The sequence below is a fragment of the Chenopodium album genome, chromosome 15 (assembly GCF_948465745.1).
Source record: "Chenopodium album chromosome 15, dcCheAlbu1.1, whole genome shotgun sequence".
Lineage (NCBI taxonomy): Eukaryota > Viridiplantae > Streptophyta > Magnoliopsida > Caryophyllales > Amaranthaceae > Chenopodium > Chenopodium album.
In genome coordinates, this window is record NC_137848.1 from 48,796,814 (window position 1) to 48,823,863 (window position 27,050).

The 27,050-nt window shown below is 33.0% G+C and overlaps 1 protein-coding gene and 3 non-coding genes across 5 annotated transcripts; 3 read left to right on the top strand and 1 right to left on the bottom strand.

Moving 5' to 3' along the window:
* Positions 1–3,279: 3,279 nt before the first annotated feature.
* On the bottom strand, positions 3,280–18,667 carry LOC145582429 (folylpolyglutamate synthase-like). 2 transcript variants are annotated; one of them, XM_081639426.1, is made up of 17 exons: positions 18,525–18,667; positions 17,963–18,125; positions 16,861–17,072; positions 15,849–15,914; positions 12,853–12,962; positions 11,641–11,701; positions 10,397–10,480; positions 9,613–9,669; positions 9,328–9,388; positions 8,195–8,241; positions 7,966–8,043; positions 7,625–7,771; positions 6,506–6,832; positions 6,302–6,380; positions 5,604–5,756; positions 5,159–5,364; positions 3,280–3,586 (listed from the first exon to the last, which is right to left on the bottom strand). In XM_081639426.1, exons 2-17 carry the CDS (start codon positions 18,111–18,113, stop codon positions 3,527–3,529), a joined length of 1,899 nt encoding a protein of 632 aa, XP_081495552.1. In that variant the 5' UTR covers positions 18,114–18,125; positions 18,525–18,667; the 3' UTR covers positions 3,280–3,526. The 2 variants fall into 2 exon arrangements, with proteins under 2 accessions (XP_081495552.1, XP_081495551.1); XM_081639425.1 differs by having other exon boundaries at positions 7,613–7,771.
* A 4,909-nt stretch (positions 18,668–23,576) lies between these two features.
* Positions 23,577–23,692, top strand: LOC145583679 (U5 spliceosomal RNA). The gene has a single exon (XR_014100278.1). It is a non-coding gene; the product is annotated as a U5 spliceosomal RNA (small nuclear RNA).
* A 1,360-nt stretch (positions 23,693–25,052) lies between these two features.
* Positions 25,053–25,208, top strand: LOC145583629 (U4 spliceosomal RNA). The gene has a single exon (XR_014100248.1). It is a non-coding gene; the product is annotated as a U4 spliceosomal RNA (small nuclear RNA).
* A 1,531-nt stretch (positions 25,209–26,739) lies between these two features.
* Positions 26,740–26,821, top strand: TRNAS-AGA (transfer RNA serine (anticodon AGA)). Its single transcript has one exon. It is a non-coding gene; the product is annotated as a tRNA-Ser (tRNA).
* The last annotated feature ends 229 nt before the right edge of the window (positions 26,822–27,050 follow it).

The window sequence follows — 27,050 nt, forward strand, 5'->3', positions numbered from 1 at the left end:
AACCTGTCCTTAATATAAGGTAAAGCAATTAAGTACATAACACTAAACTAGCATAAACTAATGTGAACTTGAATAAAAGTAAGAAGTAAGCAACTAAATAATTTTTCCAAGTGTCAATTTAGGAATGTGAATGCATATTCATCGGCTTCGATTGTGACAATATGTTCTATGCTTTTCATGTCCTTTTATGATTAATAATTTACTGTATAATAATCATGTGGCAGATTTTTTAATTACTAATTACTATTTTCTTTAATTAAAGTCTTACACGTAGCAATAATTTTTGAAATTAAAATAAAAAAATAATAATAAAAGTGGTCAATAAATGTTTTAGCGTACTTAGCTTTCATTTGTACATGTGCCAAGTAACATTTTTTTTCTTGTCCTTTTCTTTGTTTTCCTATTTTTCCTAAACTTCTTTGATTTGATAACAAAATGATTCAGTCTTTTTCCTTTTTTTTTTCCTTTCTTTTACATTCCTTTAGGCCTTTTGGGGTTGGGGGTGAAGGAAGTGTTTTGTGGAGGAACTATAGCTTACCACAATATAGGAGTACCTTCTATTTTGTGAGATAAAAGAGCATGTTAAAAGTTGCCCTCATTGACTCATTGTTGCACATCTTATTATAGCACTTTTAGTTAGGGGCAAAAATTAAGCTTCACATGAGTTGTTTTTTACCTTCAATGGTGATATTTAACCCACTTCTCAATTTAACAACTCATGTGAAGCTTAATTTTCCAATGATGAAACTCTCTAAAGTATACTAATATCATTTTCAATTTATGGTCCACCAAATCCATACTGTAAGTATTTTTTTTTAAAAAAAAAAATAAATTACAAAATATATTATAATATTAATAATGGCCCACACTTTTTGTCAAATGAGACTCAAAGTTGAGTATCTAAACTTAGCAACTTTCTTTTGGAGTTGCTAATTTTAGTAATACTCTCTCTTCGGAAAAAAAAAAAAAAGTCCATCAAGTTTCACCATTGAAAATGGTCTTAAAAGTTAAAATGATACTCCCTCCGTCCCTTTATTAAAAACCTAATTTTAATATTTATTACTCATATAATAAAGAGAAATAGACTTTTAATTTAGGGACAGAGGAAGTACAAGCATTATAAACTACAGTATGAAGTAAGCAAATGTACATCGTAAAGGAGAGATTCACTCCGTATTTGAGCATACAAATGTACAATAATGCAAATGATAAGCCAAAACATCTTCTTTTTTTAAAAAAAAAAAAAAAAAAAGCCACAAAATATCTTCTTAATAGGTTTCGTACACAAAATTATTTTAGTTTTGTTATTATCACAACTTATTGGAATAATACAAAACATTAAAACTATACCGGAATTTTTTAAAAAAATCTAACATATATCAAGCTAAACTTTTAGTCAGGCCACGAGATAGCGACACTTGACCTTCCAACTTTCGCCAAGTGTCGCGCCACGTTGAATATAATTAGATAGACTTCATAGGATAAAAAAAAATTAGTTTAGAATTTTATTTTCAATCAAATTTGGATAGAATTTTAGGATAAAATTGTTAGTTGAAAGTTTTATTTTCGATAAAATACCAATATTTCATATGTATAAACTGAATTATAATTTTATTCAAAAAAAATTAGATTATACTCCCTCCTTTTCAGAATGATGTTCTTGTTTCGTAAATCGATGCAAATTTTTACTTATCTTTGACCGCAAATATCTTTAATCTCACACTAGCAAAAATTATAAAAGTTAGATATTAATAATCTACTCACCAAGACGAATCAAAATAGATCCCATATGACTATATTTGTTCTTATAAATTAAGAGAAATTTAGAAGATTCTCCTTTTTTTTTTTAAAAGTCAAATATTCCAAACAAGAACATCATTGTGGAACGGAGGGAATAACTCTAAAAAAATTATTAATATTATTATTAGTCATTTACATGCCTACCACATAGTTTAAGTTGTCACAAAATCACACAAAACTTTAGAGAGCCACGTAGGATTTAATTTTTTCAGTGCGCCATGTACGATAATAAACTTTAGTGGTAACCAATTAAATAAGAGATTGTTAATTTCTTTTAGAATTAAATAATTTAAATGACACGTGAGCAAAATTGGCGAATGAGATTTCACAATTTAAATTAATTAAATATAAAATATTATCTTTTTATACCAGGAATTTTATCTAAATATATAACAAATTTTAGCGCATATATATATATATAATTATTTTTAAAAATTCAAACAAACCGTGCATCGCACGGATTTCATCTAGTGTGTAAATATATATATATATATATATATATATATATATATATATATAGAGAGAGAGAGAGAGAGAGAGAGAGAGAGAGAGAGAGAGAGAGAGAGAGAGAGAGAGAGAGCCACAAAGGACAATGATGTATGCAAAACTCGATCCCTAAAAAAAGACATAGTTTTGTTTTTCTGTCCAAAATTAGTTATCACTTAGTTTCAGCATCTCATAACTAAGAATAAGACATCTTTTTTTTCACCTGTATAAATAAATACAATTCATATTCCGTAATTCATCCACAGTTGTAGTACAGGATAACTTAGAGCTTGTTCGCTATCATCTTTTCATTCTTCATATTTCAGATTTTTAAAAATATAATACAACATTTTAAAAGCAAGAACGAGTAGTTATCAATCTTATCACTAGTTTATTGTTATCAAAATTAACATGAATAGTTTATGCATGATTCATTTCAAGTTCATTTTACAAATAATAGCATAACTCGAACAATCTACAAACCAAACACTGAAAGTTGACTGCGTTACCGAACGAGCAATTCACTTGCTATTTTCATTAGGCTCTGTCAATCTTTGCATTTTCACAAAAATATAAGACTAATTGGCGAACATCATGCAAAATTATAAGCCTCACGCTCGAGTTGTGAGTATGAGCTGCCTATATTTTCGCAGTGTAAATTCACACACTGTAATGCAGGAAACAAGAAAATACATAACAGAAATAACAGATTTCCTGCATTTTCAGCAATATAGATTGAAAAAGCAGATAATATGCTAATTAAAATCAAGAGAAAATCTTATTAATTCAGAAAAGCTTATCATAAGCCTGAAATAAAAAGAAGTGATGCACAAATTTAAGTTATAGTGGCGGAACCACTTAGCAAGTTAACAAGCATACACAAATCCATTGCGTTTATCTTATTTAGATGAAATGATAGTAAATTCCCGAAATTAATGGTGTCTTAATCTGGAATAAGCTGAAAATTCTACAAAGCAAGTTAGAATATGACAGTTCCAAAGCTTGTATATATATATATATGAGCAACAGAATGTCACGGCAATATGCACACCCAAATCCTTATACATATGGAGAACGAATGAAGTAAAGAAAAACATAGTACCTAGTTATGGCACTGTGATTTCAGGTTAACTTGACACTAGCTATTTTTGGTAGAACCTTGAATAGCTTAAGTATTGTGACTTCTGGGTGGCAGACCCACGGAGTAATTATGACAAGCTAAAGCCAGAGCTCGTAAAAGTTATCTCTTTAGCAGCCTCAAAACATCTCCTACTAGATGCAATGATCCTGTCACAAGGACCTGCCAAAGCATATTGAGAGGCAAATAAGATCATCTTTAAAAAAGATAATCAACTATGGGCATGCATTTATGCAAACAAAAAGGAGGAATTTCTAACGCGTGACTTAAGAAAGCTTAGAATTAGAAGATCCTGGCTAGTTTTTAAGCTAGAGCCAATGGCCTTCCAGATCCCAGGTTTTGGCAGGTTTTGGGATCGGATCTTCTTTGCTGGAGTAGTCAGTGCTAACTGCTAAGGGTTCTACTTAAAAAAAAATAGGGTAACATCCCAGCATTATATTCTCTCTAAGGACAGCACTCTTTGTTTATACCTCCAGTGACCAGCCACATTTATGGTCTCACAGCATATTCGACTATTCCTGTCTATGACAGATTCCAATTATTCGATTAAACTATCTCTATCTTCATTGAAGCAAAATTCAGGCTCTCTACTAGTGAGTAACATCCCAGCATCCTCTCTAAAGAAAGCTATCATGTTCACATTGTCTATATAGCCTTCATAAACTAAATTACTGCAAGATTTAACTAGTAAAACTAATCTTTTCATATTTCAAAACCAATTAGATGACTTGTCACTCAATTATGACCACAAGCGAGGAGTAACAGGGAAAAAGACTACTAGCCAACTTAGTTTGAGTTGCAAAGGCGTATGCCTTCAACCACCAATTGCAGATTTTAGATACTAGCATGTAAAATAGACTGTATACAGAATTGGGATCAGGGCCTGAACCAAAAAAGTATTTTTGGGGGACCAAAAGTTTCATTTAAGTTTATTTACAGCGACCAAATAAAAGCTATAACCTATTTTTTTAAAATGGGAAGGAAAAAAAAAATTAGCCTTCATTTTTGTAAGAAATTTGGAAATGTGGGGTGCTGACTGTCGAGGCTCCTGGCAATCCCCCTATGTTCCACCTATGACTGGAGTAATGTTAAGCCGCCTCATAGCTTCAATGGGTCCACCCACCCAATGAACCCATATGAAAAAACTATGTAAAATTACAATTTCTTATTATAAAGTCAGAGACTAATTTACTCTGACTTGATTACTCAGTTAACCCAGAAGCACATACAAGGTTAAACTTGAGTAATTCACGAGAATTCCCATAAATTTGGTTGGAAATGAAGAGCAACTGTCCAAACCCATGTACAAGTGTCGGAGCTATGACATAGGTACTTGAGGTGAAATGAAGATTCTGAGTTACATAGTCAAGAAAACAAAAAAACACCCAGCTAAATGAGTAGGTTGGAATAGATACATAGGCCATGATGAGGCTATCAAGTAACAATAAGAAAAAGATGACACCACAAGAGTGAGATGCAATTTGAGTGAGTTCTCCAGTAATACCATTGATAAAATCAATTCCTCTCAAGCAACATGAAAGAATGGTCACGTATAAGTGCAGCATACAGCCAGACACAAGTTTATTAGCACTAATATTAACCTGCACTCCATTCTTATGTTAGATTCAGTATGGTCCTTAATTCTCAGGGGTTTTAGACTCATCAAAGCAAAGCAAACGTGTATACAATACCACTCATTCCAGGTGTTCTAAAATCCTCATAAGTAGATCTTACCTGCAATCTGACAGAAGGGTTTTCCCTTGCACAATCCCTCAACAATTTAATTGCTGATGACAATGAAGGAACAACCGCACTGGTACGAGGAGAATCACCAGGAAAGGCTCGATGATAATCACCATGAAGAAATTCAGGTGGTGACAAGGCATCACTACTCTCATTCTTTAAGCACTCTGTGAAATTATTTCTATCCGGATCAAAATCTGTTTGCATACAAAAAAGCCACAGTTAGGGAAAAGAAGAAACTAATATTGTAATAGCATCAAAGATTGTCCAGCTCCTCACAAAATGTAAAACTGTGTGAGGCTGTAGTAGTTTATATTAAGTACAGAACAAAAGCAATAACAAATCTAACAAAACATATGTGAATAGTTATATCGAATACTGATGAAATTGAAAGGAATGCATGGCAAAGAACCTCTTTTGTAATAACAAAGAATACCTTTCCCGTTAATTGTCTTCTCCCATATTCTCTGCAGATTAAATTGCCAAGACAAGTTTCTAGGTGTATTTGAAGAAGTAGTTGAAGAACCAGAAACAACTTTGTTGTATGTGGATATGGCAGGAACAAATAAGGCTCCAGAGAAATGAACACCTGAATGATTGGAGGATTCCTCAGTAAAGCCAGAATTAACTGCATCTAGTTAGACAGAATATACAGAACAGAATCATTCATTCACCAAGCAACTTGAGAGACATAACCATGAAGGTGCAACATGGCTAAAAGCTACCCCAGAAGCATCTTTGCAATCGTATGCCATGTAGTTTGAAGTGTGTGCAAGGTAATTTTGGAGATGCTGACTGAAAGTTTTCCATAAATGAAAGTTTATAAAATAATTTTATATGACCTACCCTTTGGATCTGATTTGAGAAGCCATGCACAATAGTATTATAGAAGATAGAAACAATAGTCACTCAGGGAGCTATGGGAGACAAATAACAGAATACATGTGACCCATTTGTATCCAAAACTTTAAAAGTTACAACAAGATAAATATAGAGTCCAAGAGGATGAAAAATTACAACAAGTAGATTATGAGTTCAAAACAAAACAAAACAAAACAAAATAAATAAATAAATAAATAAAATAAAAATAAAAAAAACTGCGCCTTTTTTTAAAAACACCAACAATAGCAGTACCTGAGGAAGCACAGGTCCTAACAAGGTTTGGGAGCAGGATTTGTGGATTTCTCACCTCCATGCAATTGAACAAAAGAATCTACAGAGCCATGAATGAACAGCAGAGCCAACAAGTTAAAACAATGCCCAGTAATAAAAAAACAGAGAGAATTCCCTTCACAGGAGTCCCGAAAAATAGATAAAAACTTTAAAGCATTTTCACACCTGCTTGGAATTTTTGTCACTATTTCCCTTTTCACAATTGGTGAAACCATATTTGCTAAATGCCTCTCCAAAATGATTCTCGGAAGATGACTTTAAGGAGGGTAATGATGTTGACTTATGGTCGCCAATCACAACCTTTGAGAACCATTTAGCACAGGCATCCATGCTTTCAGGACTGTGTGCTCCATCCAAATAATACACCAGGTCTCCTGTAGGTGTATTAGAGGACCTAGATATGTCATCATGAACTATCTGAGCCCTCCCAGGAAGACGTGCTGATGAAAGACCTCTCAAGAAAGCATCTGGCAGATCAGCTTCACAACTATCCTGGTTACATCTTACATATATAAGAAACCAAAAATATAATAGGTGAAAGATCAAACACTAAAAACTAAACAAAAATATAAACTTTGCACTTTTGCAGTATAAAAACCATTTATTAAAGTTTCACAAAGATATTAACAAACATAGGCCTTCTTTAGTAAGTGGCTTCTGCTAGTTTTTTAGAAGGTTTTGGCTTTTTCATGTGTTCAAACAGCCAAATAAATATATTTAATAAATGACTTTCCAGTCAATACAAAAAAAAAAAAAAAAAAAAAACTACCCAGAGTAGCTTTTTCTCATAGGAATTTGGCTCTTTTGCACAAGTGTTGCACAAAAACAGCTACAGCTAAAATCTGCTTTACCAATCATCTTTGCAAATTGCTAATGCTAAATTGCTAACATCTGACCGATAAGAACAGCTAATACTATCGGCAAATCAAACAAGCCCATTGAACCAGCCAACAAAAGATTGCCAAACAAGGTCATAACCAATAGTAATCACTCAAAAAGTCAAAAGGTTCATCTTTAATGTAACAAAGAAAATTACCTTGGAGATAGAAAAGATTACAGAGATTTGCAGGCAGTTTATGTAGTATACTTAAGTCAGCAACAAATACAGAGTACAAGGTCAATTACTCATATCACAGCCAAGGTTACATAATATATTTCTCTGTTAAAGTGAGAAACTGAGGACAGAAGTCAAAAATATATTGACACTATAGTTTATTCAAGTGAAGCAGTAGTACAGTACAAGAAAAAAAGAGGAAAAAGTTGCCAACCTACATTGGTAAACACCTTTTTTAAGTTCCCTTTTTGTTGAAGCCAAGATTTACAGAGGGAAACAGCCAGGCTTGCATTAACATATTGATGATCACCAGCCAAACTGAGTTGTAATCCATTTAACTGTCCACAGCTAAGAGGTTGCACAACTTCCAAGGGAGTCTGCCATTATAAAGAACAGAAAAGACAGATCAAATGGCAATCAAATATGGCATTTCACTGAAAACCTTTCATATAATCCACTCGATACTGAAACTTGAGGTTTCAAGGTCAAAATATGACAAGCTAATAATAAGATCAAGCCAGATTTGGTGTAGTGCTTGTGGCTAATTTAAGGTAATGGAAAACAACCTTACCCTCAATTGGTGAGCTCTTTCAGTGATAACATCCATCGCTTCAGGAAGCTGGGGTACCGTAAATGCTGGTACACTGGGCTTTAAGAGCAGGGATGACATAAGGCCAATTCAGGTAACAATCGAAAAAAACAAAACAACAGGCAATCAAATGCATCAAAATTTGAATAGATACTTTATTAATATGAAAAGGTATTACAATGATAAAGTCCCCCTTAGCAAGGTTCTATACCTTTAAGATACCAGCCTTGTGGAAGGCAATCTTTCCCAAAGTATCACCTGAAAATTAAATTATTCAACACTTTTAAGGTCATGCATTATCTAAGATATATGCCATATTCAATAACTACATCTAAATATTATCAAATAATGAAAAGGAGGCACAAAAAATCCACAGATGCCACAAAGAAGATATCTTTGCTAATACAGGGGAAGAAGTAGTTAAGACTTAGTATTACATGGGTACCCGTGTCCATTTAACATAAATTGTAGGTTACTGGAAAAGGTTCATGCCACTGTAACTTGTCATATAATACTTTTAGAGATTGTAAATTATACTTGATTGAATATTATAAGCCCAAGAATTTGGAAGATAAGGTTAGATCTCTCATGAGAATTAATGTCACTGCCAGATCATTCATAGACAAGGGGTATATGCAATATAGACAAAAAACACTAGCATATGATGTATGAAGGTAAATCTGGCATGTCCAGGAAAATCAGTTTCTAGTTAATTAGTAATTTAACACAGTATTGCATTCTTTACAACAATATCTCTTTGACAAATCAATAACAAAGAATACTCTGTGAGTGAGTGAATCTCACAAAAGCCACTAGAAATAACTAAACCTATGCTTAACAGGTTTATCAAAGCAAAAGGCACCTGCAAAGCCTGGAATCTCGATGCAGCCTTGTTAGAAATGCAACAGATTTTTTTTTTTTAAAAATCCTCATTTTGGGACCAAGGCTTGTTGTTGTTGTTGTTATAATCCTCATAAGGGATTGCAACAGAAAATAAGGAGTGATTGTGTCCAATACATGACGGTGGCATATGAATGAATTGGGTAATTATACAATAGTGACAACGAGCAGATATAGACTTATACAACAACAAAGACTTAGTCCCAAAATAATTTGGGGTTAGCTAACATGAATTATCATAAGGAAATAGATGGAAAAGGAACAGAGAACTAAACCAAGCCACAAATCCATATCCCAACCACATAGTATAGGGTTTTGAGCTTACCGCGACCACGATATTAGACCATGACAGCTGCAAACCATTCACATTACCATGCAAACTGGTTTTGCAATTGTGACTACAACCGATATTTGACACCCTAGTCATTGAATGAAAAGAAGTACCTAAGGTTTCCATGTGGTCCATCCCCAATGAAGAGATTCCGCAAACAACAGGTTCTTTAATCTGCATAACCATGTTACATAAGATTAGCAAATAAAGACATCAATATCCACTTTAAATTATCAACTATAAGGAACATCCATTAAAAAACTTTGATGCTGAGTAGGTTTACTTCATATTCTCAACTATTTATACACACACACACACACACACAGAGAGAGAGAGAGGTGGTAGTTTAAAAATGCTTATAGGGTTAGATGACTTAGATCACTACCAAAGATACATACCACATTTGTGGAATCCTTTTCCCCTCCAAGACCAACTTCAATAATTCCAACATCAACCTGTCAACAAAAATCATTAAATATCTCAATTTATGATATATTAAGGAGGCTCTCTTTTAGAAGTCTCGTATAATACGGAGCAAATGAATATAAGACAATATGAGCTATAATGAGCAGTAAACAACAGTCAGCCATCTTTAAGAGAACTATTGTATTCAATTAAGCCATGAGTAGTTGCAGTTACATTTTTTAGAAAGGAGATCTTATGAAGAACTCCATCTACTAATCTTTATCCAGTATTAATAGAGCAAGAGCACGGTCTACCAAGAGGTCCCCATCCTCTAATTTGTATTCTAGATTCCTCTTGCTGAAACCTTTCAAGTGTTGTTTCTCAGAGTCACAAAGGTTTGCTTTGATGCTGTGAGTCTCCTCACACCTATAGCTGGTAGACTTCAAGTGCTGTTTCTAAGTCGCAGGTTTTTTTTTTTGGTCCTGTGAATTTCCTCACGTAGTCATGCTTACATCTAATGATGCAGGACAAAGCTATACCTTTACATATGGTTCTAGTATGCTGTGAATTGTAAAAAAGAAAGTGTCGAGGTTCATGGAACTTGCTAAGACACAGTAATACACTACACTAAAAGAATATGAAATGCTAAAGGTAGCTAAACTTTTACAATAAGAATGAGTTTCACCCATTAGACTAAATCATAGTGTAAAGACTAGATCCCATACAAATTTCATAGCACAGGGGTAGTTAACAAGGCAACAGATGTCAGGAACTTACTTTTTCACCAATGAATATCTTGAAAGCCAGAAGAGTGAGAAACTGAAATAGTGGAGGCATAGGCAAATCATCGGTTACTTTAATCTGCAGCACAAATTTCACAGACAAGTTACGAAAACTGGCTCAAAATGGAAGAGAATCACCATCTACAATTTAGATGTGAACTTTGACAAAATAAGATCAAGAAACCCAGGAAAGCATAATATGTACAGGATCCAGACTCGCTACAATCTCCGCACAATTGCTACACGTTACTCATAGTCTATAGTACCTCTGTAAAATCCTCACATTCCAACACGGGTAGAACCCTTGACACTTCATCTTGGATCCTAAAATTAAAGGAGAATTTTCCATAAAACAGCCTAGGCCAACGCTTGGACACATATCAGTGACAGACAGGAGTAACCAAGTTCCGTCATAGACAAGTGCGTATGCTGCCAAGTGCAAACAGCCAAACTCGGAGTATACTAATGTTAGTCAATGAAACACTTCACATACACACTAAATCACTAATAGAATTAGCAATAACAATTAGGAAGAAACAGCTACAGGAAGCATTCTAGAGCAGTACAGGCTAATGATATCAGGCGCCAGTATAAAAATAGGATGTATAGCCTCTTAATTAGACAGAAAACTTGAACATAACCAATGGTTCAAACTCTGAGCATTTGATGGAATGTAGATTTCATGTCCACCATCCCACAAATGTCTACACATCAGAAATTCATGAGGCCAAAGCTTTATAACTTTGATCATAATTATATTTACGGATATGCTGATGATTACCATGTAAATATATTCTTGTTAGGTCAACTTTATAAAATGTTTAATAAATAATGACATATAAATCAAAATAATAGCGAAATACGGCATTGGTTACCAATCGTAACTTACAAACAATTTCAAACATAGGTAGATACTATTTTACTTTTATCTGGGGATCTTAAATCAGAAACAATGCTTTATTAAAGATGCAAAAGTAAATAAAACGTTTCTACCGGTAGGATTACACCTGAAAACAGTGTCCAAAATTATCTATACAGAACTTAACAAATTGGGCCTACAATCATTAAGCATATACTAAAATTTGACCCATCTTACTACAGTAATAAAATTTAAAAAATAAAAAAAAATACAGCCTAAAAGTAGTGTGAAAAGCAAAGTGGAGTTGGGGTTAAAAATTCATGGTTAAGAGAAGAGAACAGGATGAATCATTCTACAATTAGAAAGTAGAGATCTTGTACCCTTAATTGATCCCAACAGTCCCAAAAGTATTGCAGAAACTTCTCTTCAGCAATGTCAACCCTACACATGCAAACCCATAGTAAACATTTCAGCAGTTTATGAAGTAACCAACACTAATTAAGCTAAGAAACATGAAATTGCATCAAGGTGAATTGATTGAAGACAAAGCAAAAAATATCTTTAAAAACCACTTCCAAACATACAAAGACTATATGCAACATTCAAAAAATAAGAGCAGTAGATATTGCAGTTGTGATACATCACTCCTTTGGATCCTTTACTTAGGGCTTGTTTACTTCACCCTATTTTTGCTTATCTAAATCTATCTGATCTGGTTTGATCTGAATTAATCTGATGTGATCTGATTGTCTGATTTGACCAAATTTTGACCTTAAGTGTACGATAATCTAGAAGGAAAAAATATATATCAAGTGGGGTCTTATTAAATTCGTAATAATGTGCATTTTATTAATATGTAATTTTCATAATTTTTTTCATTACGAAATTAAAGATATTTAGCGATCAAAAACTACACAGAAAACGATGTCTTGATTTGAACTTATTTTTTCAGATGTGATCTAAGTGAACTTATTTTTTCTGAAATAAGTGAAAATAAGTTGAACTAAATAGGGTCTTAGTAGAGAAATAAAGATAACACTCAGTTTGAGCAACACTACTTAAGTTGATAGCCGAGGCTTGGAAAACTTTGTTACTTTACTTGTTAAAAGGCCATACTGCACATCATTTGTCAAATAGTTGATATGCAGTAAGCTATTGAACAACACAACTTGTAAAGTCACACCCCAACTCCATGAAAGGCTGTTATCCGCCATTAAAATTCTTTACTAAAACAATTCCACATATAAGAGAACCTGCCAACTAATATCATATTCACAAAAACAGACAAAAGTACAGAACCTCTCATTTCTTCTATCTTCAAGTATAAAATAGAAAGTACTTCTGAAGTGTTAAACTAACTTTTTCCTACTTGTCAATTCTAAGCATGACGAGTGGATAGCTAATGACAACTGTAACTATCAACATTCTAGAGTTCGAGCTAGTTGTAGAATGTTTCATTTAAAATGCCAAGCTTTCTACGGCTTTTTTTTTTCCAGGAGAGATATTGCCTCCTGGAATACAATAAGCAGGAAAAAATAAATAAAAGATAAAAATCATGTACAGCAATGAGATATATGGAAGAGCATGCTGACCCATCAAGTCGAAACCTCTCTCTCACGTCAATTAAATGAGGTGATGTAAAAAGGCCAGTCCGGAAACCACATTCGCGTAAAATTGCCTCGGAGAAAGCACATGTCGACCCCTGGACAAAGAACATCATGTACATGTTAAGGGCAAAGGGAAAGAAAAGAAAGATACTCATTTAAAAAATAAAAAAAAAAAACAAAAAAAAACAAAACAAAACAAAACAAAACAAAACACATTGTCTAAATAGACCTAGGGTCTGCAATGAGCACATAGTTGATAACTTGTTATTTGTTATGATTTTAGGGTGATTTTGAACCTTGTTTACTCGATAAATTGGTGTTTTGGTTCACTTTTACTCTATTATTATGCAATTTTTGTGTATCCCATGCTTCACGGGTTATTAGTGTTTTTGTTGAGATTTTAGGTCCAAAGACGACCAATTGAAGCCTATGGATGATAAACCGAGGTTAGAAGCAAGAAGATGATGGAAAGAAGCCGAGACAAAGGAGAAAAACCGAAGAAACGGTGAAGAAAAGAGCTTAGGAGACCTTGCACGGCCGTGGAGGAGTGCTCCAGCAAAACCAGAACCGTCTGCCTAAGAGTTTCAAAGCATGCACGGCCGTGCAGAATTAAATTTGCTAAGCCCAAATCAGTAGCAAACTGATCCCGCAATGCCACGCCTGCACGGCCGTGCTTAAATTCCAACCCAAATCAGAGGCAAACTCATTCCACTTCTTAGGCTGACCGTGCATAAGGTGGCACATCCGTGCAGGCTGCACGTCTATACCAAACCTGGCATGTCCGTGCAGACCTTCAGTCGAGCCCGATTCTTGCTTTTTCCGTCCTTTTTATTTGGGGGTCTTATAAATACCCCCCTTCAGCTCATTTGTACGGCATACAAGTTTTTAGAGCTTTTCTCTTAGTGTGTAATCTTAGAACATCAAAACTCTCAAATCATTAGTTAGATTTTAATTATTAGCTTGGAAATTTCAATTAAATCATTGTAGAAGACGAGTTCCACCATTCTTGTTCAAAGTTTGAAGCTTCTAGTAATTACTTCTCACTCTTTTCTTCTATCCTCTTTACTTTAATTGCTAATTACTTGCTTAATTCTTGTATGTTTAGATTATTAATTCTGTATGTTTAGATTGTTAATTAGCTTAATCCTTAGTTTGAATCTATTCATGAACTGCTTGAAATCTTTAATTGCTTTAACTTCCATGGATTGTGAGTAGTCTAATTTTCTAGGGTTTGGGTATCACCCTCGATGTAGTCACTAATAACTTGTTGCATGTAATAATTTGGTGTTTGTTGGGCATTAATTAGTTGAGCTTAAGTGGTTTCATTGCTTATTCCTTGTATATGGCCATTGCTAGAACTATTTATTTAACCTTTCTCGACGAAGGATCGAGAGATGAACTTGAGTTAGCTCCCATATGCTTGATTGACCTGAAATGTCATGAGAATAGGAATTTACAGTGAAGAGAATATTTATGTCATCGTGATTATACTTTAACACTTGGTTTATGCTTGTAACCACGAGAGTAGGTTGTATTCATGATTCATAATCCCTATTTTACATCTTAATTGACCTTTGTGATGAAGTTGAGCGGTATAACCCGAGCCCTAGATTCCTCTTAATTTTGCTAAGCTCCCTATAGCTTTAGTTGAATTGAACTAGTAGAAGTTACTTAAGACCAACCTAATTTCGAGTTCATTTAGCTTATTTAAACGGCAGTAACTCGGTGGTTGATTCAACGCCTCTCTTGGGTTCGACCCTTTCTTACCCTTGCTATTAGTTAGTGAGACCAAGATAGGATTTATCTTTGTTAGGCTCGACGACGACCTACCAATAGCCCACACAACTTATTTAATTAACTGCTTGACTAGTTGAGACTTGAAAATTCCAATCCTCCAAGGGCAAGTCATAAATTCTTTTACCTCCATCATCATACTTCATACCTGACCACCACTACCCCACCCCCAAGGCCCCCACCCCCACCCCCTCCCCTCCCCCTTTCTTCCCATAAACTAAAATTAAGAGCAACTCCTCTGCTGGGTAGCCAGGGTTCAATCTACTAATTTTAATTGACTCCCCTGTGGTATGAGTCATATGACCTTGGGTTAAACTCCAATCAACCTTCAGTGTTTCCTACAGATGCTTCCTACAGATGCTGGTTTGACTTACCCTTCACAGGCAAATCAAAAGGAGAGAAAAGGAAGCTTTCCGAATGGCTGACATGGCAGTAATATATTTACCCACATTAACATGAAAGAACAAAAAGCACTTTCACATTTCATATGCATGACTGCAAGCTACCTTTAGAATAGGGAGAACAAGATGTAAGATGCAAAGAAACTCTGACCCAAAGTATTGATTTGTATAAACACCAATGACATGCCAAGCCTTGTTCTCAAGATAGAAAGGAAAAAAATAAAAAGTGTAAAAGGAAGACCAAAAATGATCCTACACATAGCCACCAGTTTTTTCTCCCTCTTCTCTTTCAAACCCTAGCCTCCAGTAGTGAATTCTAGTTCCATAGGTTTTTCCAGTAGAAAGCCTCTATCTTTATTACTTTTTTCACGTTTTAATAATTCCTCCTTTTGCGAGGATATTTTCTCCTCAAAAGACAGGTTCATCTCTCCTTGTGAGAGACCTTTCTTTTTATTTGTTTTTCTGGGATTTTAGATCCTTTTTTTATGTAGTTATTCATGGGGAAGAAGATTTGGATTCAAAAGAGTTTAGGGTGTTTCATCAATTTTCCAATCCGAACAATTATGCACAAAATCATAATGTGAAGACCTCCACTTGGAAAGATGCAAAAACATCGAAGTATAGTGCTCGCATTAAGCTTGAAGCGGTGAGGTCGGAGTTGTGCTCGAGTATGAAAATTTTGCTAATTCTCTAAACTTGTGCTTGATAATCATTATAGATGTTGTATGACTTATTATTATGATATTACTAATTTCATCAAAAAAAAATATGGAGAAAAAAAATTACCTTCCCCTTTGTTCCAGCAACATGGATGATGTTAAGTTCAGCTATATTATCCTCCAATCCTAATATCTGGTTGAGAGAAAACAGAATATACAGGAATATGCTCATGTTCAGATGATTCCTGAGAAAACTGTCAAGTGCATAGGAAATAAAATTTGTGCATCAAAACATTATTAAAACAGTGGCATACATGCTAAGGTCGTTGTATAGTTTAAGTACTAAACTCCAATAAATCTAGAAGAATTATTAGCTCAGCATACTAGAGAATCTATATGTCACCTCTTTAAGCACTATAAACATAAAGTTAACTGTGACAAACTACCTTTTGTATACTTTTAATATTTTTAAGCAAGTCAAAACTCTTAACACAGAAGATTCATGAGAACTTGATATTCATCCTGATATTTCCTCTAATAGTAGACAAAGGTTAGAACAAGAACCCAACACGGTATCCACTTATAGGATTCAGATTTCATATAAACCCATGGACAAAAGCAAAAGAGTTTGCAATTCGCTGGGGGATACCACCTATGACATTATCATGCTAATATAAGATCACTAAAGACAAAGAAAAAGATGGGTAAAAGCATAGGGAAATCTCTTTCAATAGAAAGCAGCAGTTTAGCAAGGAGATCACACTGCTCTCATCTCAATACTAGCTTTAGTATGCTTATAGGAATTTTCAAAACTTTAACCTCTTTTAACCTATGACATCACAAATAGTTTTTTCCCCGGACAAGAACAAACCACTCTTACCTCCTTGTAAAATACAGACTAGAGTCTTTTCTGGCTTTAGAACACTCCTCGAGATGGCTAAGCAAAATACCAAAGAAATTTAAAACACCATGCATTCTTAAATACTCCACACAATTAAAATACTTTGTCAGAGTAATCACTCAAACCATGCCTGTATGGTAATATGGACATAAACCGGAGATTTTTCTAATTAGGTCAAGAGGGAAGTGATGGCATTATAAATTCATAATCAATCACAAGAATACATAACTCATATTACCTGCAAATACATAGTCATGCGTTCCAGCTTACTGTATTTTCCACTGATAGAAAGCCTTTCCCCACGTTTTCGACCTGTAATGAGTGAAGAAAGTGCTTCCATGGCAGTCTCATAAGAACGTGAATGGGAAAATTCCCAAGAGCATTCCTCAATTACTTCATTCTTTGTTAGGTCTTCTACAACATCCGTTGATATTGTTCCAGATATGAGACCTGAGACAGAAGCTACATTAAGTTAGAAACCAGAGAGAATCACAAGTCACAACACACATATGGACCTAACAAAGCGCCCCTCCTCCCCCACCCCGCCCCCGCCCCAATGTATATATGAACTCATGGCAATAGAAAACAGCATTTCTCATGCCAAATCAAGAAGCAAAACTACCTAGCATGTAGGTCAAACTGTAGTACAAGCACCAAGGTGTATAACTATGATATATTGGAAATGCTTCAGTCTATTAAACCACTGGCATCAGATAGTTTAAGCCAAATGTATGTCTATTGGTTGAGAAAAATGTTGAAAGGAGAAACATCAATATAGTAAGGTGTGTGTAATCCTGTGCATGATCAGCAAAATAAAAATGATCCAGCCAATAAGCAATGGGGTTACATCATTCAATTAACCATGCTTCAGATTGTAGTTCCTTCATGGATGGGTAGGTTAGTAAATTAGGTAACACTACGAGTCTAAGGGTCAACTAAAATTTCCCATGTTTTTGGTCCAAATTTCCAACTTGAAGTCAAGAATACATACCCATATCAGAGTATAACTTGAGGTTAAATGAAGTGTCCGATAATACATGGCTTTTACTACACTCAAACTACGAAAACACTTTCTCATAATTTTCAATCAGAAATAGAGGGGGAAAAGCAATAAGTAAATAAATAAGCACTTCATTCATGAAATCTCCCTCACTTAAGTATCCTTGTTAGATATCAGACTTTCAGCCATGACTATGATGAGTGGACACAAACATGTTCTATACAATTGCAATTGATAGAAACACCCCTTTGATCTATACTATTTGCAACCACGCAATAAACAAAAAGGTAAGTATAGGCAACCAATGATATTAGCACTACAAGTTAACCCTATAACTCACTTGAAGCAAGAGGATCATGTCTGTTCAAACAAGGAGGTAAACATGAAACCCCACGAGCCGTAACACCACTTAACCACCATCGCCTCCGGCAGAAGCATGAAATGCAGAACCATTGATGCCTTAGGAAATTATTTGATTGAATGTGCAACATAAGTTATAAATCCTGCAACATCATCAACCATTAACCGATTATTCAATACTCACCCTAATTGTCAGCAGGAAATTAAACCTAAATCGATTTCTCACATAAACTATCACTCTACTGAACCAATTACAACTCCATAATCAATTCTAATTACAACCCAATTCAAATTCTCTCAATAACCATCATAAATTCAATTTTTGAATAAAACCCATTTTAATTTCTGCCCAAAATCATCCTAATTCAGAGGCAATATAACTCTATAAACACATTTAACATAACCCTTTTCGATAAACAACACCAATATTAAGCAATTAACCATTTGCAACACTATAATCTCAATTATTCTCCAAGCTATCAACATTACAGAAGCAAAAGATCACACCTTTTTCTACAAAAGTAAATGAGTAGTGAGATTACCAGTTCAGAGGAGAAGATGCAAGAATTTATTCTTCAAGCTCAGTAGTTCACCACGGAAGACGCAAAGTGATAAAAACGGCTAGTTCGGTGCCACTGCTTTTTAGCCGGGTTAGAATATCACTGGTTCACTACATTTTTTTTTTTTTTTTTTTTTTACGTAAAAGTACGTTCTTTTCACCAAGTCTTCTGTCTTTAAATACTCCGTTTTTTTTTTTCTCCTCTATTATACTCCGTTTTTAAATATTTGTTCCATTTTTTCATTGGCGGAGTTTTATGGAAAATAGTATAATAAAATATAGAGATGATGGGGTAAGTGAAAGGTAAATTATTGAAGGAGATAAATCTAAAAGTAATAAAGTTGAGTTTCACTAGTTGAAAAAAAATGAATTAAATATTAGAAAAGTTTTCCAAATAAGGAAATGGAGAAGTATTTTAAAACAGCTGTAAAAGGAAAGTGGAGCAAGTATTTAAAAATGGAAGAAGTACGTATTAGAGTGTATCCGTACTAACCCACGGTATATACGTAACATGTATATTGAACATAATTATCAAATTAAAGAAGTACAAACTAGCAATTTAGGGCATCGCCCGGGACACACACTAGTGTATATCTAGAAAGAAGAACAATAGAAGATGTGGATGTAAAAAAGCAAAATGAGAAATAGAAGTTATTTTATTGGAGTTTATAGAAAGAAAAAAAAAATGCATGAGATTTGAAAATTGAGCTTTTAAAGGACCATGGTTAAATGACTTTACAATTATATACGAAGTACAAGGTTACAAAATGTTTTACAGTATTATTTTGTTTTTCTTACTTTTTGTTTTACAAGATTATTGTAAAACAATAAGTCTTTACATTAAGAATTCATGAACTTTAAGTATTTATTGTTTGCCATTTATAAGAATTCGTAGCTAGGTGAAAGTGTGAAACGTTAAGCAAATTATTTTTTTTTTTATTTTTTTATCTTCATACAATCTCACCAAATTAGTTCAACAATTTTTTTTTTTTTTTAATGGGATAGCTCAACATTTAAACATTAATGGGATGACTTGTAAAAATAAATACTTCCTCCATTTTTTTATTTGACCCGCTTTGAATTTTACATTATTCACCACTCCATTTTTAAAGGTTTTTTGTGAATAACATGCAAGGAAAACATATTCATGCGGAATCTTTTTGAATTCGTTTCAATAAGTACTATCATACTACCTCCGTTTTTTATTAGTTGACACGTTTTGACTTTAGCATTATTCACACACTCCCTTTGACCATATTTTGTGATTTTTATACGTAATGAAAAATATAATCATGTGGGGTCTTATTAGATTCGTCACGGTATATATTTTCAAAATATCAACTTTTTATAATTTTTACTTATCGATAATTAAAGATATTAACGGGGCCATTGGCAAACGTAACTAAAGAAACGTGTCAACTAAAAAGAAACGGAGGAAGTAATATATAACTTGTATAATTTTTAATTATAACAAATTAAAGTTATTGATCGTTAAAGTTTTGCATTAGCAAGCTTGATAAAAGAAACAGGTCAAGTAAAGTAAAGTAAAAAAAAAAAAAAAAAACAGAGGTAGTATATCTATAGTGTATAGCTAACTCCATTAATAAAGTCAATCATATTGGTAGAAAAATACTTGTATATAGTGCATCCAGTTGCTTGTTAAATTTTCCAATTGCATACCGCCAGACCCAAGTCTACTACGGAGTACCAGTTACCGGTCTACAACATGTGTTTACAACTTATTGATTTGTCCAATTACCCACTTTCATTCAATATCCTAATCCAATCTTACAAAGATTACTTTATGTTTCATATTCGACCATCAAAATACCAAATTATTTTCATAGTATAACTTTAAAAATATCAACACCAAGTGGAACGCATCAGCTGTTCGCTCCCAGATTGGGCAAGGCGATAATACATAATAGGCTGAGCAATACATGATCTATACACTCGGGTGTACCATGCACATGGTACACCCAGTCACAAAAGATTATCAAGATATGTTGGAATGAACATGTATACATAGTACATCAAGATATGTTGCAATGAATGAAAATTACATAGTACATCAGAGTGTACCATAAACGTTGCATGATGTCAGCTTTTCAAATATTTTTAAAAAAAATGTCAAAAAAAGAAAAGAAAAAAAAATCAATCCTTTCCACAATTTATGGGACTCATGCGTGATATTCTCCGTATTACATAACTTCCAAAATTAAATTTAACTATTTTTTCATTTTTGAATTTAGAGAAAAGTTTATGGAGAATTTTATAGAAAAAGAAATACAGAGCAAAATAATGTCAAACTTTTCAAAATTTCGCCATGATATACGAGATTTATTAATGATGCTAAAGATAGTGATGATATCCACAATAGTGATGAATTTGAGGACATTATTGTAACCTAAAAGGTAATTTAATTTTTTTTATATGATTTTCATTTTAGAATTTTGCTTATTAAGTTAACTTAATTTCGTTATTGTTATTTTAAGATCTGAATTGAATCAGACTATGTTTATGTTTATTGTATGTATGTATTAATTCCTTATATTTAAGTATTTATGTTGTAGATTTTTATTTACATTGGATTGAAGGTTGACGATGAAGTTCTTTTTATGTGACCCTTATGTTCGTTGCTTTTTTTTTGTTGGCTTTGAAATGAATGTTGTGTTTTTTATATAGTATGTTCTTGATTGTATTAGTCATGTTCTTTTTAATGTAATTTTGAGGTAATCACCTTTTTGTGGTGAAACACTGATGTAGTCACTTTATAAGAAACATTTTGTAATTTATTGAAATTTTAATTGTTTGTTGATTTATTTATTCATTAACGGACATAAAAATATAAATTTTTTTATTTGAAGGGAAATATATTTTTTGAATATGACAATATGTTCTTTGAATATGAACTATATGTTCTTTACGTTACAACTCATGTTCTTTGAATTTTGCTAATTAAAATTGTTCTTTGGATCTCAATAATAATACGAATTATGTTCTTTTTACTAGAATATTATGTTCTTTTATGTTCATTTTTGTTTATTTTAACTCGTATGTTATTTGATTTCTTGTTCTTTTTGTTAATTTTGTATGTTTTTTAGGATTGATCATTATGTTCTTCGATTTTGATCCTTATGTTTTTCGAGGTATTGAGTGATGCAGATTTTTGTTATAAACATGTCATATTAAAATTAGTTATAAACTTCATTTTTAAATATTATGATATTCATATTAAATATTATTTATTATTCATGTATTTTTTTATATTAATTATCATCTAATAATTGTTTTTTTTTTTTTTTAAATCAGGATCATGAAGGTTGATGACCATATTCTTTTGGGAGCTCCCTATTGATGTTTGATTTTTAGATCCAACAAAAATCCATGATATTAATAAGGAACAAGATAATATTATGTAATGAACATCACTTAAATTTAACGGAATTTCACCATATACCACTGAGTTTTAACTTAATTCACCATATACCACTAAAAACTTTCTAATTCACTATGTACCACTGAGTTCCTGTGCAAATACCACAAAATACATTTTTTGATAACTGTCGTTAGTCTGCCGTTTGGGTATTTTAATAATTCACCATATACCCATGTTTATAAAGTTATTTCACCAGATACCATTAAATTAAAAGATATTTCACCATATACCTAGAATTTGCATCTACTATTTTTTGCTGCTTCACTACTCTTCTCTTGAGTTCCTTCAACATGCTCTCATCTCCATGACATTGTGTGTTTATGCTTCCCCTACTTTGAAATTCATAACTCGAAAGGACATTTTGCTCGGCGTTACCCTTGCACAATAGAAATTCCTCTCATATATCACACTTATAGTACAACTTTTATGGATATTTTGCCGAATCACAACTCCTTATTGCAAATTTCTTCCCACATGTAAAAGCTTTGTTTAACATTCTTATGTATGCATATTCGTAAGATGACGATGATGATTTTGAGTGTGTTAACATCTTTGCAAATGCTTTTAGAAGGGTGAAGTGCTGCTTCAATCCCTCAAGTATTATGTTTATATACATAAACTATCCGTTATAACAGTCAACGACTATTTTTTTTTTTTTTTTAAAATAACCGTTTTAATTTCTAGGTATATAGTGAAATATCTTTGAATTTAATGGTATATGGTGAAATAACTTTATAAACATGGGTATATGGTGAATTAGTAAAATACCCCAAACAGCAAGCTAACGGCAGATTAACGGTAGTTACCAAAAAAGGTATTTTGTGGTATTGCACGGGAACTCAATGGTATATGGTGAATTAGAAAGTTTTTGGTGGTATAAGGTGAATTAAGTTAAAATTCAGTGGTATATGGTGAAAAAAACCGTAAATTTAACTAGCATGGTTCAAAGATAAAATTCAAAGGACATTACACAATAAGCAATGAACATTATATGACAACAAAAGTACATTATTATTACGATTAAAAAACATGATGGCATTTAAAATATAGTTTATCAAAAGATATACTCCATAATAATTATCATTGTATTATATAATACTGAACATATAGAATAAAAATAGTACTAATAATTAATTATACATTATAAACAAATACGGAGTATAAAGTATATTATGTATTCAAATAAAGAACATTGTTAATCATATAAAGAACATCACAAGAAATACATATGACTATCTTTAAAATGAATATTATACGTAAATATAAAGATATTTTTTTGTTAAAAGAATATGCAATACATGATCTGTACAATTTTGAATCAAATTCAACCTAACATGATACCTTAATAGCTCACCACCAATGTTTTTTTTTTTTTTTTTTTTTTAACTAAAATCCAAATTCAACTCAACTCGACAACTCAGATTAATACATTCCCATTTGAGTCTAGTGAGTTAGAGATTACACATTCAAACCCCCAATACTAAAGACTAAAGAGCAATATCCCCAAAATCAGATCAGTCCCACATGGACCAGAAGTAAGAACGAAGCTACGAAACTGATATAAATAAGTTCACCTCATTTCTAGAATCTTCACGCAGCCATGCAGTGAGCACAGAGCGAACTATTCTTTCGCCTTTTACTAAAGAATACCGTGTGCTCGCTGCTTTTAGTGGCATACGTTTATTTTTGAAGGGAGTTCTTCTGTAGATCTCCCAGCAAACCTAGTACTAATCTTTTGAAAGAATACTTAACTGATTAATCTAGGTGTGTTCTCTAAATTATACACCATTAAAATCAACAATCGTGTGTTATTGTAGATTGTTTAGAGAGGCTATCCCCTAGCTACTGTAGTACGCACGTGTTAATAATTTGATTTCGGGGAATATTGATACTATATTAGTACACTAGGTTAGAACCTGTGGATGCACGGTTTATATAAAACCTATTTTTAATTTGTACATTTAAAAAATAAATCGTTATTATACATGAATATAAATAAGAATTACATACATTTTGTAATTTTAAAATTTTTCATTTTCATTAAAATTATAATATAATATATGTTCAACAATGTCTAATTTATAGTTTAATGTAGGAAGTCACTTATTAGTGTGCTATTTAAAATTGTTTCAATTTCCTAGGATAAATTGATAGGTTTTAGTTATAATATAGAACCTTCTAATATTTTAAATTTCAAAAATGTTAAATACAAGTATGATAGCCCTACAAAAAAAAAAAAATGACATCATCATTGCATTTATGCGGGAATTTTTTTTATTAAAAGAGCGACACGTGGGTAGTAGTGAAGTCAGCATCTTCTGTTTTAGTAATAGTACGTTAATAGATGTAAAATAATTTGTTGGAGTTTTGGATGTAACAAGATTACAAGATAGACAACTATTCTAGCCACGGTCACGGGGCGCCCAAGGTGATACAAAACATTATGTTAGTACGTCTAGCATTTTCTACCTGGGGAGAGTGAGGGGATAGCTCAAGTAGTTAAAGCTTCCCTTCCGGTTTCAGGAGATCCTGAGATCGATTCTCACCCTGCCCTTGTGGCTCTCTAAACACTTAAAAAAAAGAAAATCATTTTCTACTTGGGGCAGTACATTCCATGGGTTAAATTAGACCACCATGATCATCGCTTACACCTGATGCTCCTCATAAAAAGATGTTACGACTCGTGTGGATGTGCCATGCGACCGAGTATGACCATCATGATTCATGAGCATGGAGCATGCTATCATAAAAATGTTAATATAATGCATGCATGCTATCATAAAATTGATGTCCTTGTTGAAGGCATTACAAGGTCAAGCGTGAAGAGAGCAACTATATATACAGTACTGTTTAGTGAAGAGATATATAATATCCCAGTTCTAGTATCACTAATGGGAGAAATATAAAATATCTTGTAGATTAAGATATAGTAGTAATTCTTCAAAGCCATATCAAAGAGTTTCTAGTGTAGTGGGTAGTATTGAGGCTCTTATTCTTGTCCCATATCATATAATTTAAGACAAACAACAAATGACACTAGTATATAAGAGAAAACTCTGGAATACATTACTTATCTTTGCGCTTGGGGCAATGACGCAGCTAGTGAGGTAATAACCGAGGCGCGTCAATTGCTGGTTGAAAACTATTTCCAAACCCCCTCTTCGGCCTCGGCTTTGACCGTGGCCGTTGAGAATTTCTGAAAGGGCTCCCTTTTCCTAGGGAAAAGCCCTACAATTCATAGTAACAATTTTTTTTGGAGAATAGTTCTAGAAGTTAATCTAGCCGTTAACGATATATTTGTTTATCCAAGTAATTTTCTCACAAATATTATTTATATTAATACATCATGCATTGGCACAAGGCACGCACACTCTAGTGGATTACAAAAATTTGGACAAGAGAGATAGTTATAAATTGATACAAAAATTATGTATCAATCAAATTATATTAACACTTGTAAATAAAATGAAGGGATTGGTTATTTAATGAGTTAATACTACTTGAGAGTATTAAAGTTTGTAAAAAGTTTCACTGAAGGTACAAAAATACGCTGACACACCTCTTGTCTTTCTATATTTTTTGACACGTGCACCTCTTCTCTTTCTCTTCTCCCTCTTCTTTTGTCCAAATACCTACCCATTTTCCTTCACAAAATTCAACACCCATTTCCAATGTCAATGCCTAGATTAACCATGAATTGACCATGAATCCCAAGCTTGAACCTGCAACTCTACGACGTCATCTTCTTCCCCAAACGAGAATAAGAAGGAGCGGAAACGTGATTAATATATCAATATGGGTCATGCCGTCGTACAATTCGTGTCTAAGAGAGGAATTTCCTGAATTGTATTGAAGGGAGCCCAATACCCATTAGTACCCTTGAATGTGATTGCTAATTTGATGGAAATTTGGTTTAACTGCAATTTTGGTGATATTTATTTTTCACTACTTGTTTTGAATTGGTTGTCTTCTATTGATATGATTTTTGTTAAAGACGTGAACTCGATTGTGTATAGTGATTAGTGATTGGATTACATTTATATGGATTGAATTGGATGTGAAATATGGTGATCAATTTTGCTTGGGAAATTTCATCTACTTGCTGAATTTTAATATTTTTTTACTTTTGGTGAGTAATCGAAGCTCACAAAGAGCTGCGATTCGGGTTTGATCTGATACTAAACTTAGCTTTGAAATTAGGGATTTTGTTGTTCTTCGTTTTACTTCTAGTTCCATCTTTGTTCTCCCCTTCAAAAGGGTTGATACTGGAAAATTTGTTGGTGTAGATTGATACAGCCAACATCATTGAAAAACACCAAACATTATTAGTACCTTCTGTCATTACGTCAGCATTTTTATTTTCCTTTATTTTTTTTTCCACATGTTTAACTACTGTAGTAGGTTACTTAAGGTTGAGTACTCTATTTGAAACTTATATAACTTGAGTACCTTCAGTGAAACTTTTTACAAAGTTTAGTACTCTCAAGAAGTATTAACTAGAATTTAATTGTTGATCAATGCATATTAAATTATGATTGATACAAAATTCATTTAACTTGCCAAAAACAAAGTGATATAAATAATTAAATAGCAATTAGAAAATGAGGTTAGGTATACCTGAAAAATATAGCAAATACAGGTCTAAATTAAAATGTCCTGTAAAAAAAAAAAAAAAAAATTAAAATTAAAATGTCATCATGTATTCATGATTATAAACGAATAAGATTATATAATTATATCACTAAATTTTATCAATGCAGTGGACTTGCCGGAGTGGTTATCGGGCATGACTAGAAATCATGTGGGCTTTGCCCGCGCCGGTTCGAATCCTGCCGTCCACGCTTTTTATTACTTTTATCTAGTTTTCCTATGGGCAAAATCATTAGTTCATTACTATCTAAACTTTCATTTTTTTCTTATACTTTTCCCATAGGCAAAATCATTACGATATAAACTTTTCAACAATATATATGACACAAAGTACGGCTTAGCAAAAATAACAATGTTTAGTGAGTTCGTGACACATATCGTTCTCCATTTCTAAAATATGTGTCATATAACTCATATTAT

Excerpts from the sequence above, each read along its gene's own strand:
- LOC145582429 (XM_081639425.1), bottom strand. The coding sequence starts at position 18,113 with ATGTTGCACATTCAATCAAATAATTTCCTAAGGCATCAATGGTTCTGC. Across the intron at positions 12,963-15,848 it reads TTGCTGGAACAAAGGGGAAG|GGGTCGACATGTGCTTTCTC; the intron begins GTAATTTTTTTT and ends TTCTTTGTCCAG. Across the intron at positions 8,242-9,327 it reads GGACCACATGGAAACCTTAG|GTGATACTTTGGGAAAGATT; the intron begins GTACTTCTTTTC and ends TTTAATTTTCAG.